Source organism: Myripristis murdjan, chromosome 6 (genome assembly GCF_902150065.1).
Source record: "Myripristis murdjan chromosome 6, fMyrMur1.1, whole genome shotgun sequence".
In the NCBI taxonomy this organism is placed as follows: Eukaryota; Metazoa; Chordata; class Actinopteri; order Holocentriformes; family Holocentridae; genus Myripristis; species Myripristis murdjan.
The window spans coordinates 7,795,317-7,813,384 of NC_043985.1; the positions used below are offsets into that span (position 1 = coordinate 7,795,317).

General features: G+C 40.7%; 1 protein-coding gene across 1 annotated transcript; it reads right to left on the reverse strand.

Annotated features, from left to right (window-relative positions):
- Positions 1–4,523: 4,523 nt before the first annotated feature.
- Positions 4,524–18,068, reverse strand: dnaaf4 (dynein axonemal assembly factor 4). The gene is made up of 11 exons (XM_030053379.1): positions 17,946–18,068; positions 17,406–17,553; positions 16,580–16,713; positions 16,187–16,391; positions 15,969–16,114; positions 15,122–15,231; positions 14,288–14,441; positions 14,075–14,180; positions 13,839–13,953; positions 7,526–7,795; positions 4,524–5,391 (listed from the first exon to the last, which is right to left on the reverse strand). Exons 1-11 carry the CDS (start codon positions 18,066–18,068, stop codon positions 4,524–4,526), a joined length of 2,379 nt encoding a protein of 792 aa, XP_029909239.1.

Genomic DNA, 18,068 nt, shown 5'->3' on the forward strand with positions numbered 1-18,068 from the left:
GTATCTTAATGTGGTGATCTGACTGGTCATGGAGAAATCCCAAACCAAATAAACAATGTATAAACCTACATGGACCAAACTGAGTTTCTAGCACATTGCCCTTCTAATAAAATTAACGGTAAAGAAAAGAAAAAAAAAACGTGGTGTCTACAGTGGTTTGCCATACATCACAAAAGTCTAGCCTGTTTGTTATATATCTTTATATTTGTACTTACACTCATGGACCTCCATGATGGCACCAGGCATGACTGATAGCTGAAAAGTCTCTACAAACTCTCTTAGCATTGGGAGTTGAACAAGTAAAGGCCTTTGCACATCAACTCCATATTTTTTGCACACGCTTTTTTAATCTGTCATCCAAGAACAATCACTACCCACAGAAACCTTGCGCGATGAATCCGATACGTTTTATTATTCTGTTCATTGCGAAAATTCACCATAGGGAGTAAAATGGAGTCACCAAAGAGTGAGGATGATTTTGTGATCCTCTCACTTCTTGAAAGTAGAAAAATAAAAATAAAATATTGGGTGAGATTCCGCATTTGTTTGTTTGTCATAAAGTGCTGTGTGCTCCTCAGACGCCTCTCCTGATGATGGCACTTAAATGTACGGTGGCTCTCAGCGGTCAACCAACTCTCTGAAGACTTTTAACGGATGTGGAAAAACACAAAAAATTGACCCTGTTCCGAAAACGTCACAGACGAACCAAATTTTCGGAGTTGGTATGTAAACGATGCAAACTGAGGTTGTATCTATTTTTAAAAAATGTGATGATTTTAGATGAAAAATACGGAGGTGATGTGTAAAGGCCTGAAGCCTTTCCAGTTCTAGGTCCACCAGAGGAAAGTGGGAGGGATAAAGGAAACAGGTTAGAAATAGCAGCCAATCAAACACACGAGACAGGTGGGACGTCCCAGCAAGTCCAGGCTGATGTTTTTGAAATCCTTATTGAATATTTTAAAGGACACTTACCTTTTCTTATCTGGTTATCATCACATACAGAAAGCACAACTGAGAATATACAGTGACTGATGAGGGTTAGACTGTGTGTGAGTGTGAGTGTGAGTGTGTGTGTGTGTGTGTGTGTGAGTGTGTGCACTGTGCCTTGCCTTGTTTGGTTAAAAGATGCCACACAGAGCTGTGACGAAAGGAGCAAAATACAGACATTACACACACACACGCACGCACACACACACACACACACACACACACACACACACACACACACACACACACACACACACAGCAGTTTTTCAGCTCATTAGGCATAAAGTTGCGTGTCTAATCAGGTTTTGTATGGATGCTGCAAGGTCATTATGATCTAATTTACCTTTAGTGGTTATTCAGCTGGGGAGAGAGGGAGGGGAGTGTGTGTGTGTGTGTGTGTGTGTGTGTGTGTGCGTGTGTGTGTGTGTGTGTGTACTGACAGGGAAAAGAGGGGAGGGAGAGATGAAGGGGAAACAGATAAGAGTGGATGGAAGGAGAGGAGAGAGAATGGGTGATGGAGGGAAGGCAGAGAAAGGAAAAGAGGGCAGGGAGGATTAATTCAATTCAAATCGAGTTTGATTTACCGGCGTGGCAGGGAAGAAGCTCGTGCAGGTAAAATGTATACATGGGGGTGCTGTGCCTTTGTTGAAGTGTGTTAAACGGGTTAAAGAGAGGCGTCCATAAGCACTGGTGTGTGTCCTAGTCATCATGCGAGGCTAAAGACGGCCATATGGTGCTGGTCAGTCAGAGAGAGCCTCCAGCCGAGAGAGATGACCACCTGCCAATCAGCCACAGCTCGCACACAATGGCAAGGAATTACTCAGAGCCTGCCCACACACACACACACACACACACACACACACACACATGGACACACCGATGTGCACTTTAACAGAGTAACAGAGGCACCGTGTATTAAAGCATAGCATGAAATTGCTGGGTCAAAATGTGAACTAACACAAAGCTATTGGTGTTATCAGTGCTGCTCATACAACACACACACACAAACACACACACACAGAGAGGCTAAGAGATGCTCATAGATATTATATTTATACAGTCCCAGAAAGATAAAGTGAAATGTTCTGACACAATAGCAACTAAACATATGTCAACATATGTCACATAAACACCAGGGAAAATCTGGCGTGGCTATTTCCAGCAGGGTCCCTTGACCTCTGACCTCCAGATGTGTGAATGAAAATGGGTTCTCTGGGCAGCCACATCTCTCCCCTTTGCAGACATGCCCACCTTCTGCTAATCCCATGCAGTTTGGGCCACAAACCCTGCAGTCCACGTGTTCTTGTGGCCTGTTGTAAAATGGTGTGTTTGTGCAGACTGGGGCCTAAACAGTCTTGGAGTGGCATCAGTTGCTGATATGACACGTACTTCCGCTCCATGGCGTCAGCCACCACATAAACTTCCAGTTTGCGTCTAACACAACAGCAATGGCTGCATTTTTCACCCGCTCCCTCCTTGATCTCCCTAAAATATCAGTCACAGACATAAACCGAATCATTCAGGCTAATTCAGCCACAGCCAGCAAGAGAAAGGACAAAGGATTTGCACTCTACATGTCAAATCACGTCCATAACTATGAAGGTAAGGTTAAAGTTAAAGTGTTTTACGTTCGCCTCTAGACTAGCGTACATGTTAGCGAGTGGCTAACAACGGTAACCTTCAGCATCATCAGTTGCACTAATGATGTTACTGTTGTATTTTGTCCGGTGTCTTTTTGATATAACGTATTTAACCCATATCTACATGTTGATCACAGTTTCAAACAAGGGTCCGACAGGCCAGATTGACTTTTTTATACTTAACATCTCACTTAACTCATCTTTTTTCCCCAACATAAGTTCGGTTCTTAAACTTCCAATTTCTCAACGTACAACAAAGATATACATAGGCATGTATATGTTTGTTGTTAGTCAGCTTTTATCCAAGAATTTTTTTTTTTAACAGTTTATGGTATTAATAGAACAGGGGGCTAGAGAATTATAGGGGTCTTATCAGGTGAATGCTCCTGTTTATTTGCTTACATATCTTCTCGTTATGCTCACTGTAGCTGTAATGTGTTGCAAATGCAGTATTTTCTTTTGTCTTAACATGTGTATGTTGTAACAGATTGTACTCTCTTGTACCAGACTGTCAGAACAGAGGTGGCACAAGCCAAGAACCATGGTAACTTGTTAAACTTGACTATACAGTCTTATTTGCTGTGTTGGTGTGTATGGTGTGTTTACCTAATACTGAAAAATTATCTAATCTTGTCTCACTGCAGGGTATTAACCCAGGTCCAGTGAATGACATGGTGATCATTTCAGCCAGACCAAGTGAAAGAAGAGTCATTAAAGGCATAAGGTTTGTACTGTTACTTACTTTATCACCTGAATTCTGTCAAACTTGGATCACAATGTCTCTTTGGTTTTATTAGCATTTAAAAGCAGATAAATTACGCTGCCAACCAAGTTCTATGAAGTCTGCCACACCAGGGCACATAGCTCCGCTGAAAATCTGGCCAGGAGACCTCTAAGACCTACCCACCAGACAGCAGACATGAAGAGGGGGTTGGACCTTGAACCTACAGCCATCGAAGAGTATTGTTGGGTAAGAGAAGTCAATCACTATCCATGTGGATTCCTTATCCACCCTGATGCCCCATGAATGGGCGCGTCCCCTGCTGGGATTGTCTTTGATCCCAAAGGAGAACCAGTGTTTGGACTTGTTGAAGTCAAATGCCCGAGCGTAGCAAGTTATGTGGACTGCCCATATATTGTGAGAAGTGAGGGAACACACAAGCTAAGAAAAACCCAGCCTTACTTTTGGAAAGTACAGGGCCAGATGTTGATTTCTGGATGTCATTGGTGTGACTTTGTTGTTTACACACAAGAGGACATGTTTATCCAGAGGATTACCTGTGACAATGATATCACAAATGTCATTAAGGAGAGGGTTGACTTTTTCTTTTTTTATGTCTTTCTCAGCATATACTTGTCTGATTAGTTTTCCATTATGCTCACTGAATGAAATGTCATAAGCTTCAAACTATCATTTGAATGAAAAACATACTGATTCAATTACAAATGGCTGGTGTTGATTAGTTGTCTGTTAGTTGTCTATACAAATATGTGCATATTTAAAATTGAAGTAATGAGAAAATATGACAGGCCTTAATACCAAAGTGTTTATGTCAAAGTACCAAAATGTTAACACAAAAAGCTGTAAAGTTGAAGTTACATTGAGTAAAAACATACACATCAGTTGAAAAACAACCAAGTATTTCAACAAATAGTAGCTAGTTGATTCAAAGTTAACAATGAAATATCCTTAGTAGGTGAACATACAGATGACAATGAAAGAAACAGTGATGTCATGTAATTGCATTGAAACTATTCTCCAAACGCACACAAATTATGGTTGTTGTCCATCAGCACACTTCTATGTTCTAGTACAAAGCTAGGCAAATTAATATGGTACACTTCCAGCATGTAGTACAGTAATTCATGCCTAATGCATAGATACGATATCTGCACTTACTTAGCCCATGCTTTTACAAGAGGCCCGTTCTCATAATTGGTGAGGAGACAGGCCACAGTGTACATTTGATTGATGCTTCCAAAAAGTCGTAGGGGGATTTCTGAGTCAAAGAATTTGTGCTCCTTGACCCGCCGAATGAGACGCTCAACGTGCACCCTGAGACGTGCAATGGCCTGGGTCTCCCTAACATCACAGGCTGACATTTGAGACCTGCCAGACAGGAATGCTGGCCTGTAAACTTTGCACGGTGCAATGTCATCTATGAGAAACTCTCTGTCTACCATGACGGCCATTCCAGGTTTCAGGAGGTTAAGCACACCACATTCTCGTGTGATCTGCTTGTTGCTGATTGACCCGGCATACAGTCTGGAGATGAATGTTACAGCCCCATGTGGGGCAATCCCAATGAGTCCTTTCAGTGTGCAGTGGGACTTGAAATTTGAAAATACCTCACTCTGGAGGAGCGGGAAAGATGGGCACTGACACTTCAACTCAGTGCAGTCAAGGATGACAGTAGTGTCAGGGTAGTTCTTGAAATCTGCAGGTAAATTTTCCTGGATCTGCTCCTGGGGTATCCAAATCCTCACTGAGCCAAGGACTGCATACAAGAAGTTGCTCCATGATGTGATGATCTGACTGACTGTGGTGGGATGGACTCTGTACCGGTCAGCAAGATCCCACTGCTTGGAGCCAAGGGCCAGGTAATTCAGAAACAGGAAGAGCTCATCGATGGGCTGGAGGGAATGGCTTGCAGCGCTTGCCTCAGTGAGTGTGCCTCTCTGAGCTTGCCTTAAACTCAGCATTGATGGCAGAGATGGTTCAATCTGGGCCCAGAAACGCATGAGCAGGTCATGTGATGCAAACCTAGGGAAACAGAATTGAGATGCAATCAAAAACTTATCCCAGTTAAGACAAGAAAGCACTTGAGTTAAATATAGACCAGGGGTATTCAATTAAAATTCAGAGGTCCAGTTACTAAAATTTCCTCCCAGCAAAGGTCTGAATCTTATAATGTCTAATTAGTGTACCCTGATGTAAATAAAAACAACAACGTATGTACTTTTCTATATCATTTATTGTGAAATTTCAATTATTTTCAAAGTAATATACTTTTAACATATCGATAAGTCTGAATTTGTATGGCACTTGAATAAAAAACAATACTGCAGTTGTCTTTACTACATTTCAAGTAACAGAAAACACAGACTGAATTTCTTCACTATCTACTTTTCTCATTTTGGAGCAAGTCATTTTCTCGTCTCATCTCCTCTCTTCCGCTATTCTCTGGTGCTAAGAGGTAAACAATCGATTTGATTGGCTTAGCTATTGATGATGATGATGCTCCTGTCATATTTGCTAGATTAGGTCTGGGTCCATCCCCAGACCGCGGTCCACCATTTGGTGACGCCTGACAAAGACTGATGTTGACTGCAGGCCAGAGGGATCCACACTGCATAACATTATAGTGGGGCGGCTTAGCTCAATATATCACAACAATCGTTCATTTTGTGATAAAAGCATAAAATTTGGTAGATTTGTTGGTGGATATATTTCAAACAAATCTGGATATTGGGCCGTCACAAAATCGCCCCCTAGTGGCCATAGCAGGCATTTGATTTGTTAAAATGAATAAAAATATTAAAATGATTCATTAAAATATTTAAAAAATGTAAATACACATTAAATTAAGAAAAAATACAGTTATACACACTCAGTATCTCAAACACTTTCTGCCCCCACCACCACAACCACCACTGCAAGCCAGCTAGCCAACGAGCTAGCTAGCATATGCTTCCTGCGACAAGCAGTGCAGTGGATCAAGGTCAAGTCCATCAAGGTAGGCCTAAACATTTTATTTCAACTGTAATAATTATGAATAAAATATAATAAAATATAATAAGACCTAAACATTTCACATGAGACTAACAGGGTGGTATCAGACTGTACTGGATGCTAAGAAGGTGTGGGTTAATATTTCGATCAGAATCATTCAAACTTAGACATCTCATATTCTATTGGTGGGATGTCTGAGTTTGAATTATCCTGAAATAATGACAATTTCATTTGGCAATGGTCTGTGTGGACATTTGTAAACATGCCACAGGGTGGCACGGCACCACATCCCTCTGCAAGATCACTATTTTGGATTTACCCTTTGTATTGAATGGGTGTGTGTGTAAATAAACACTGAGTTAATGTTATCCATGCAATACCTAAAAAAGCTAAGAAGGGTACAGCGAATTCCCATGTAAAACAGCTTTTACTTTTAGTGCAAAATAGAACAAGAACAAACCTTGCAATATGTAGTGCAAATTTAAGTCTTTCTTTAGAAATTCACAATAACGTGTATCAAATGAGAAAACAAGGAGATTATAAAAATATGTAACACTATCCAATACTTTTATAAAACTAAACAAGATTTCAACTTCAAATATTAGAATAGAACAATATCAGTGCAAATTTTAAGAACATTTTGGATTGAAAACTCACAATAATAATACTAATATTGAACACCTGAGCTGCTTTGACCAAAACAGGAGATCAGCTCCTTGACTTAGCTTACATTCTGTAAACAATAAAGTGTAAAAAAAAAAAAAAAAAAAAAAAAAAAAAAGAAAGAAAGAAAGAAAAAAGGCAGCTCTGAAATAATACTGCAGTCCCATGCTTTATGACTTCTTCTACAGAGTGAATTAAAGCAAAAAAACAAAGAAATTGGGAACTGGCTCGTTCACTTCAAAGAGCCGTTCAAAAGAATCGACTCGTTCGCGAACGACCCATCACCACTGGCAGCCCGTTTTGAAAATGGCTGCCACAGTCATCAGAATAAAAATTTGCAGTGGCCCAATATCCATATTAATTCAAAGTATATTCAGCAATGAGTGTACCAAATTTGGCGCTTTTATCACAAAATGAGCGATAGTTTAGCTATGCCGCCCCACTATTAGAGACATTTCCTTGGCACTCTTTACCCTGAGTAAATAGGCGGAGGTTGCCTCACCTGGTGAAGAAACGGATATCTTTGTCCGAGGCAGCAAAACGACGGATGCCGAACCTCTGCATTACCGTAAGGCTCTCGACCTGCTGTCTCAGCTGGCGGATTTCCTCTTTGAGAGATGCATTTTCTTCCAGCACCAGGTCCACAACCGAGGGATCAGGACCCACGGCGTAGTTATGGTCTATCAAGACAACCTCTCGACCTGATGCATCTGCGCTTTCTGGCACGTGCTCCTCGGGTGGCGGGCTCGGTCTTCTCTCCCAGAGCAGGGGTCTCGGAGGGGGAAGGGAGAAGTTGTTCCACTCAAATAATGCTGGAACAGCTCCATTTTGTAACAGTCGCCGTCCTTTCTCGGATGTAGGCTCGCGTATGTCCTCCTCTTTAAAATGCCGGCTACACACCCGGGTGTGAGGTGTAATTCTGAAGTGATCCCTGCGGATGGCGACGACCCATTTACGTCTGAGCTCCTCATCCACAGGAAAGGTAAAAAAACTGAGCACATTGTTGTACTTACTCGAATTCCAGCATAAAGGCACACAACAGTGTTCAGAACTTGAAGTAGATGTTCGCTGATATTTGAACTTTCTCATCTTCTCTGAGGTAAGGATAGAGTTGACTAGCTTTGCACTTAACAATACGACGCAAACCGGAAGTTTATGTGGTGGCTGACGCCGTGGAGCGGAAGTACGTGTGGAGTGGTGAAGTCCCGCCCTTCCACTTCCGGTACATGGGTCCTCAAAAGCATAGCAAAAAGTTATCAGTGCGATTCAATGAGTAGATAAAAATTCGTTTCTGGTCCCGTTTGAATTGTGCCATGGATTTCACATATGTTGTTTGTGATATTTAAAGATAACCTTTCACGCAAAGAAGACTACAATTTAGCGCGAAGAATTTTGATAATGTTAGGTTTTGTGTGAACCCGCTTTGAGAACTACAACTCTTCGCTGCTCTCGACGCGAATGATATACGTCACCACCCGCGTTGGTCAGTTGGAGCCAGCGATCTAGTCCTCTTCCTACGCGGAAGCATAATTCAGCCTTTATCAGACGGGAAGCGATAGAAATTACTGCCGTTCCAGCTGGAATGTGGCTAATCGGGAACACAACACACCAGCATCTTGACTTGAATCTGGATGGAGGGAAAGGGCGATGACGTGACGTCACATACGGGACACAGCATGTAGTCTTTTTTTTTTTTTTTTTAATTTACACAAGTGCTGTATTACAATCACAAAGACATCCAGAAAAACGATGTAGTGTTTCTAATTGTGTTTTCTCAACAGCATTTAACTGAACAATAGCGCAATAAACGGTCAAACTCTTGACATGAAAAACATTACTCATGAAAAATTACCATTTAAGCCTATAAACAACGTGTGTGTGTGTGTGTGTGTGTGTGTGTGTGTGTGTGTGTGTGTGTGTGTGTGTGTGTGTTCATTTTTTTTCGCTCCGAGAGGTCCCATGGGGGTCCACCGGAAGGGACAGGACTTCTGGAAAGCTGAAACTCTTGTGGATTCAATGAGCCACATTTGATTCATGTGTGATGATGTTCGCCCCCATAGCAGCCATTTCACTGCAGTCAGAGCATTTTTTCAAAGTTGACATCACTGTATGGAAGAGTATATTTACAATTTCCACAACAGAATGCTCACCATCCAAATGCCAAAAAATGCAATTCTTACAGAAATCTACAAATGTCAAACGTTTTTAATGAAAGCATGAATTTTTCTATGATCTTCTTCAAGGACTTGATGTCCTAATGTGGTATTTTAGAGGGGGGTTTGACCATTTTTATGACTTCTCAAGTGGTCAAAAGTGGTCAGATTTTGCACCAAATCTGTGTAACAAATGGCATCAAATCAAAAATTGCTGCAACACCTTATGAGACATAAATGAGCATGGGAATGGCCATCACATGCTTCAGTCATAATCTCCTAACCCTTATACACTGTAAATAAATAAATAAATAAATAGGCATAAAAAAAAAAAAACCTGCAGTGTTTCTTACATTTATGACTAGGATAACTTGACACACAGAGCTGTGCTGCATCTCAAATCAAACTTCAGCTTCCCAGCTTTCAGATGACGTTCATCACTTCTATGAGTAATGACTATTGACCTTTTATCTCCCCTGAAGTTCCTCTGGACCTAGATGCTAAATTGTTTCCTGATCAAAAATAATAAATAAATGAATAAATAAAAATTTAAAAATAATAATACAGTTGTCCTGTTAGGTAAGGTATTTAGATTAATTAAAAAATGGTTTAAAAATATATTGCAAAGCTAATTAGTGATTTGCAAAACCAACATGGCCTTGTTGTAAATTTAAGAGCTCAAAATTGGCCTGTTTTCAGTCCACATTAGGCCACGCTTGATGCCACAGAGGCCTGAAGATCTGCTCTGTTTAGTACATCATTCTTCATTTTCAGAGCACTTCTAAGAGTCTAATTTTATTTTTCTCAAATCCACAAATTTCCAAGGATTTTCAAGCACCTTGGGAACTGTGAGCCTGGTGTTTTTTTGTTTTTTTTTTAATCTCTTTTCCTCTAACTGAAGACATGCCATATACACAACACACAGTCACAGCTCAGTTTGACTTAACTGCACACTATTACACTGATACATGAGTGAATAAAACAGAGACTACATGTAAAATTGCTGCCACGATTAACACAATGCTGAGAAGCAGTCCGATAAATTCTCAAAGAGAGCTGAATAGTCTGCATGCACCCCCCGCTCTCGCTCGGTTTCCAAGTGCACGTATTAATCTTTTGTAATAACACTTCAGGTCACTCGCTGGTCTATGAATGCTGGAATTTTGTTTATCTTTTCAAATGCGCGGAGAAGTCCTTCACTGATAATCATTCACTCAAACAGCCTCGGCACAAAACACCTCCGCCACAAATCAAAGCCTCTTGATGACACCATTCAGCTGACGGTGAATTTCAAGCATTCACGATTCTTTTGGAAGCTTTCGGCACATTTGATTAGGAGATTAGAAAAAAAACAGAAAATTGGTTGAAAAAAAAATTAAGAAAGCGGCTTTGCGGGGTGTTTATAGATTTCAATTGTGTCTTTTGACAGAGGGCAGGGTGTGTGGTCACGCTGGAGGGCGAGGTCCTCAAGTGCCACTTCAGAGTCACACTCAAATGTTTGGCAGGATTGAAGCTCTGATCTGCTTAGATCAGTGTTTTGTTTAAAAAAAACTCTCCTGGGAACCCACATTCAAGATGCTTTTCTCTCGGCCCAAGCAGATTTACTGTTTTATAGACCCCTAAACTGTGAGCCTACAATGTCTTATTTCAGCCTATCGTGTGTAAGTTTAAGGGATCTTTGAAAGGCTTTGGCAGTGTACCACAGCCAGCTGCCACGCCCAGTTTGAATTGTCCAGTTAAAGAAAAAAAAAAAAAAAGTCATTTGGAGTTATTTGGAGACTCACTGTCCCAACATCGGCTGTGTGCTCTGATTGACTGGCTCCAGTTTGCACTTCAGATTCACACCAAAACGACTGATTGAACTGGCATGAATAACATTTTGCGATCATAAAGCTGTTTTACAAGGAAAGCTGCCATTCTCAGATCTTTGCAATTTGAGCTAAGCTAAGATGAGATGGTGGACAGCAGCGTAAAGCAGGTAAAGTTAGTTAGCAAGGTGGACTGAATGAACAGGGTCGGAAACTGGACTGAGACGACATCCCAGGGTCTGACTGATGGCCTGCTGGTCCAGAACCAGTAAGAGTTCATGCAGAGTCATGGGTCAGTCCTTTTTAATAATAAGTCTTGTGTCTCACAGCGTCATATATCCATCACACTCATTGCCACTTACCAGCACTTGGAAAAGCGTCTGTCAAAGAAACCACACAAGGCTATGAAGAGAAAGAGAGCTAATCCACAATACTGTATTCTATCTCACCATTCATTTTCATAGTGCAGCAAAACAGCTCCTATAATAACACTTTTAGTCCTTTAGTCCCCTTTTTCATGTAAGTAATTATTTGTGAAAGCACTTTCAGGATGTTTCTTCCTGGTGCAACATTACTGTGGGGAAGTGTCCTGCAGAAACTACCTGGCGGATCTATTTTTAAAGCCAAATGCGAAAACTATCACTCCATCTGACTGAAGTATATGGGTGCTTACAAATATGAAATGTGGAGTTTTTAAACTAGGTAAAGTAGAAAACATATGGTCAGACAGTATCTGTTATTGATTGATTTTTGATTGCAAATGCAGCATAAGCTCCAGGGGATTATGACTGACTGACACTGCTGCACACACACACACACACACACACACACACACACACACACACACACACAGTGAGTTAAAGTCCAGCTGTGTTCTTTGCAAGTTCCACTCTATTAAAGTGTTCAACATTAATCATTAATAAAAATTTAAATGTGGGATCTAAGTTTGACCGAATTCATGAGGGATTTTCACTGTTTGAACGTGCAGCCAGGCTGGTAGTTTGAATGGGATTTGCATGCTGATTTTGTCTTTCTCTTTTCCTTTTTTTTTTCTTTGTCATTATCATTTTTTGATAATGTGGCAATTTTTATGGTATCATAATTTAAGAAAAAAACAAAATTAACAGTTTTCTGGCATTCTTTACACACTTGTAAATTTTATGGCCATTTCCTTGTATTTTCTTTTCTTTTTTTCTATTTTTTTTTTACCCTTTTTTCATTGTAATTTTTTTTACTTTTTTCCCTGCAAATTTAATTGCCAATTTTTATTTTTATTTTATTTTATTTTATTTTATTTTTTTAAGTTTAAGTGAATTTGCTCAGGTTTCAAAGGGTTAAGGCCATCTGCTTTAAATATTCAGTAACTGTATCAGTACACAATACTGTAATTTTTTTTGCTAATGAAATAACAGATGTTCCCTTTGCCTGGGTGCTTCAGTCAGCTGAAGACCAGCTGAAGCCTGTACCCACAATGTCCCTGGGTTTGAATCCAGCACAGGGACCTTTGTTGCATCCCAACCCCACCTTTTCCTGCTGATCCTTTCATTGCGTTCCACTTTCAGCTGTCTAAAGAAAGCAAAAATTCTCTGAAATTAAATAAAAATAACACAAGTAAGAAAAACTAAAATCTCAGATCCAGCAGTGAAAGACTTTCAGTGCACAAGAACAAAAGTTTAATTAGAACTTTAATATAAACTGTGATCATGAGGCTGGCTAAGTGTTAATATACATCATGAAATAATGGAAAATACCCCCACATCTTTTAATATATTGATACAAAAACAATAATACCTCAGACAGGTGTTTGTCCGTGTGTTATGAGAGACTGTGATTTTTTTTCTTTGCATTAACCTGGCCTGAAATGGATACTGTGGGCTCGAGAAGTCTAGCATATTCCATTGACTAAAACTGTTTTGAATGCTATAGGAGCATGAATATACAAAATGATAATGGTAGAAATACTACAATTTCTTCTGAACGCTTCACACTTAAAAGATAAGACTTGACACAGATGAGAAGCCTCTGTGCTGTGAGAGAGAGGCTGAGGCTCTGTGCCGTAACGTGCAATCATTTCAACAAGAAAGCAACATTTTCAGTGAGCTGACTCTGTAATAAAACAGTGTTTCAGGCAATATCAGTACCACCAAGTTACCACCAAACTATTTTTAACTGGTCTTGGCATTAAAAAAAAAAAAAATTGAAAGAAAGAAATGAGTTTCCATGAACAAAAAGCAATTCTTTCATTCCAACTGTGATTTTAAAGGTGTAACTGTATGAAGTGACATAATGACATTTCTAAACTACATCAGAACATCTATCATCTGGTCTCCGCATACTAACAGATGTTAACTGAGTTTTGACAACTTATTTTTCATATCCAAAATGCTCTATCGTGGCTATAAATGAGCTCTTCATCAACTCTTTCCTTTCCAGCTGTGACTTTAAAAACATCAGTATAAACACACACAGTGGCAAGGATGTAATTCTGTACATTTCTTTTTTTTTTTTACAGAGGTATTTTTATTGATTAATACAATGAGATTCCCAAACTTGACCACATGAGGGTGCTGTGCTCATACAGCAGTCCACCTGGACCAGGAGGACCAGTGGCTTTCTCAAGGACGCTGTAATACTGCAGGGACTGAACACATATGCTTGCATCATAAGTTAAGCATCAACCCAATAAACCCAGTTTGCTTATGCATAGTACAGTTCACACATGAAGTACCAGTAAAAAATTTCACCTTGCAGCTCCATTTGTGAAACCTGAAACTGCAAGCCCTTCTCCAATGACTCCAACATTCATCCTTCAGCACCTGAAACATCGACGACACACATCTTTACCTCCTCTCACTCTTTGTCAGGGTCGCCTGCACTGCTTTGAATAATTTGCCTTATTCTTTGTGCGTCGGCTTGCAGGGCTTCATTTTGTGGATCAATTGTCAGAGCAGCCTGGTAATCGTGAAGACCTGTAGAGGCATCACCACAGTGGTTTAGTGGACACTTTTACATCAGCCCCAAGCACAGGCTCAGCTATTCAGACGGTAAAAACTCGTCATAGCGTTGGTTTATCCAAAAATCAGCACAAACCTTCCACGTAGAGCTGCAGCTCACAGAGAGCAGTGCCTCTGCGGACATGGGCTCGTGCTCGGGCACACGCATTGGCAGCGACTGGTGGCCTCAACAGATCGAGCGCCTGCAGAGAAATGTCAGTAGCTGTCAGTTCTCAGTTCACAATAAAGGCAAGTTCTGTACTGTGCAACATCTGATGGAGTGCAGACAGTTCATGCAGATTATACTGACCTGTGAAGAATCCTCAATCGCTTTGTGAAGGTTTCTCAGTTTCAGATGACAGGCAGCCCGGTTTGAAAACAGGGCTGGCATCTTTCTGTTAAGCTTGATTGCCAAGTTGTAGGCGTTCACTGCAGCCATATAGTTGCCTGTTGCAAAACATTTGCTGGAAAAAGATGAAATAAAGTTGTTGATTATGTAAAAACCAGACCTTTGAGTTTAGATTTTCCAAATTGAAATAAGACCCGTAGAAACTGAATGGGTGGGACCGGCATGGGCCTTTTGTTCATGGCAAAAAACATGTTTGGTGTTCTTGATTGTGATTCAAATGAAAAAAATGTTGGTTTTGGGAGTTGAGTCTTACCTAGTAGTTTGTTGGAGGCTTTGCCAGAATATTATTCAATAACTTTGTTTCCAACAATGTAGCTAATTAGGATTAATTTAACTCATATCTTATAGTGAATATTAACGCTAGCCTGCGATAGGCTAAGAATTCGCTTCAAGTCATTTTTCAATAACATTAGCAGCATGCTGACGAGTTCAATAAATGTTGTGTGTTAGCTTTAGTTTCCCCCTTGGCTGCTGCTGCATCAGGCACTGTGACAGGGAGGCATCCACCGCTTGGCCAGGTGGCTGCTTTAGCATTACGGAAGTTTTAATAAAGTTATTGACATTATATTATTTATGACATTATAAATGTATAAGACATCGGGGTGAAATCATTGAACATTACCGCTGTTGCCTTGGCAAGGTGAGCCACCCAGAAACACTCTGACTTGCTGTGGACCCTAAAACCCCCAGGCCAGCTCTACCCAGCTTCAGTTTCTGTGATGAGACCTCACTTACTCTCCCTTCTCTTTTAGCCAGTCTGGGTTCTTCTCTTCCTCCTTCAGGTCCTTCAGTTCCTCAAGGTCTGCATTTACCGCACGCCTTGCTTCAGCTTGCTTTTTGAGCCACTTCATGGACAAAAGGATAAATGTTAGTGCTAATCCCAGTCCAGAAACAGGATGAACTTCAAACATTTAGTTGCACTTTCAGTGGCAAAAACTGTAGTTCAACACAGATATCAGTCTTGATATGCTCACTCTTTCCTTTTCTTCCAGCCACTTTGTCTGTACTGTCACTGTAGCTGCAGTTCATCATGTCAGAGCTTGAGAGGGAGAGGTATTCTCATGAGAATAATCATCTCCCCCTGATCGAATGGTGTCATCCATCCATGGCCTTTCTCCAGAGCCTCTTCATCACCAATAAATGTCTCTTCATTCAGAGAAGTCTCTTGTTTGGTTCATTCAAATTAGTTTCTCCTGATTGAAACACTCTGTGATCTTCTCTGATAGATTTTCTCTAAATATGAAGTTTTCTATTTCCTGGTAGGACATCTATTAAAGAAAAACTAAACCCTAAATCCAAATTTATGTGAAGCCTGACCTCTAGTGGTGAAAAGTTGGGCACACAGTCTATGATGGCAGGTGATGTCACCACCCATAGAGTACAACAGGAGGTGACGTCTCCTTCCATCATAGACCGTGAACTCAACTTTTCACCACTAGAGGTCAGGCATCACACTGATGTGGATTTGGGGTAGACTTTCTCTTTAACGGTCCATCCCTGTGTGATAGCATGACCACCCACTCCTCTCACAAAGCCAACATGAGCCTTGCTGGTTGTGGAAATGGAAAGTGAAAGGTCTCACCTCTTCCTCCTCTGGCACTCGTGACTCCCTGAGGGCCGTAGGAAACACTCGTGGAGTAAATGTAACTTGAATATTTCCTGCGGATCTCGGAGCAGGCAAATCCACCGGTGCTTTCTTCTTGCTTGCTTCATCGCTGCATCTTTGACCTACACATGGGAACATGCAGATCAGTGCACTGAAACCAGATGGTGGGAAATTTGAGGCGGGCTGTTGCTTACCAACTTTGACCTTATTTCCAATGGCAGGCTCGTGCAGCTTTTTCACAGGTTTAAATTTTTCTTGGCTGGTTCTCTGACTTTTGAGTTTCAGCTCTTCCTCGGCTTTCTGTCTTTGTTTTTGTTTCCATGCTTCCATTTCGGCCGTCACTTTCTCACGCTCATCGTCCTTCATTTTCTGGATGGTGTCTCTTTCTTCCTGCTCAAGCTGATAACAAAATGACAGATCGTAAAGAAGCCTTGCCATATTTCAGAACATATAATAATACTTCTGACATACAGTGTATCACACAAAATAATAGGTGTAACAAGTAGAAAAAAATGAAGTAGAATAAATAGGAATTAAAAAAAAAAAAAAAGAATATTGTGTGTGCAAACAGTCGGTGGGATGCCTACCTGCATCATTTTTCTCAGGGCATATTTTTTTTCCTCTTGCCTTTTTGCTGCCTTGGCTTTGGACTCGACAGCGACCTTTTCCTGGTGTTTCAGGAGTGCTCTTTCTCTAATCGCTTTCTTTTTTTCTTTATTGTCTGAAACACATTCACACGTGGTAAGGGCAGAGGTGATTTCCATGGGCGTCAGCTGACTACGGCGAGATGTGGCGCTCTCCCAGCCTCAGCCTAAATGAATCCAAATTTGGAGCTTGTCCTGTAATTTATTATTTTACCAGGATAATCCCATTTTTTCAAGGGAGCCCCGGCCAGGATTAGCAGAAGCACATGAGGTTTCAGAACAAAAACATCTAACAGGGAAAAAAAACATCCATTTTTGGTAAGCATTCAGGACCCATGCTGTCCTGATTAATCACATCGGATCAATAATATTAACTTGACAGTCGACAGCCAATACTCTGCTCTGTCAACAAAACAGGATCCCTTAATTTGAAAATCATTAAATACTCTTAATTGAGTCATGAAAAAAAATTAAGGGTTTACTTAACTAGAATGCTATGAAATGCACATAAAAAGTTCCTTTCAGTTCATTTTAACATCCCTTAATTCCTGACAAAGGAAATCGAGTCATTAATCTCTCTTTTGTTTTAACTTAATTTGATAGATTTTATATTATCATTGATCAATTTCTCCTGCAGCTTTATGGTGGAAAATGACATTAGATGAAGGCACTTTGCCAAAGGGTTTAAGGAAATGACACTTAATATGATTTAGACTGTCATTGTCAACAAGTTCAGACTAAACCCTGACGCTGAGCTGTATTTCCTTACTGTTGGGGATCATGAGCTGCTCCCACAGTTTGTGGGTGATCTTCGGCAGGGCGAGAGCTGCCACTCCGTTTCCAATCTTTGCAGAACTTCTGTCATCATTCACAGGCTCGAACAGGAATGCCTCAAACAGAAACGGTGGGAAATGGACCTGTGAGGAGATGAAAGAGAAAACCACTAGTTAAGCATGATGACAGGAGCGAGAACAGCCACGCCAGCCTCCATCTAAAAAATCTTTCAATTTTATATTATCTCTCTTGAGGACGGGCATAAGCCGGCCTACAAATATGGTTTAAAACAAATCAAAACCGCTGCGATTCGCTCTTCAATTCGGCATCCAATTTATTAATCAGCATTTTTAAAAATGTCACTTATTAGGACTTTACTCATTTGCGGGTGTGAGGCCGACATTTGCTGAATGAACGGAGGGTCACGTTAAAAACGAAAGCTTTCTGAATGGACTCTGGTGTGCCGCTGTCAGCACACAAAGGAAACACATCACAGCAGCCTTTACACCAGTGATAAGCTGTTTTTTTTTTTAACCTTTAGATATTCGTCTGTAGCCAGTATGTCCACATTCCCAGCCTTGGCTCCTTTCAATGGTACATTTATATAAACCATCGAGTCTGTCTGCGTCCATGTGTAGTCTTCCACCAGCAGAGGCAT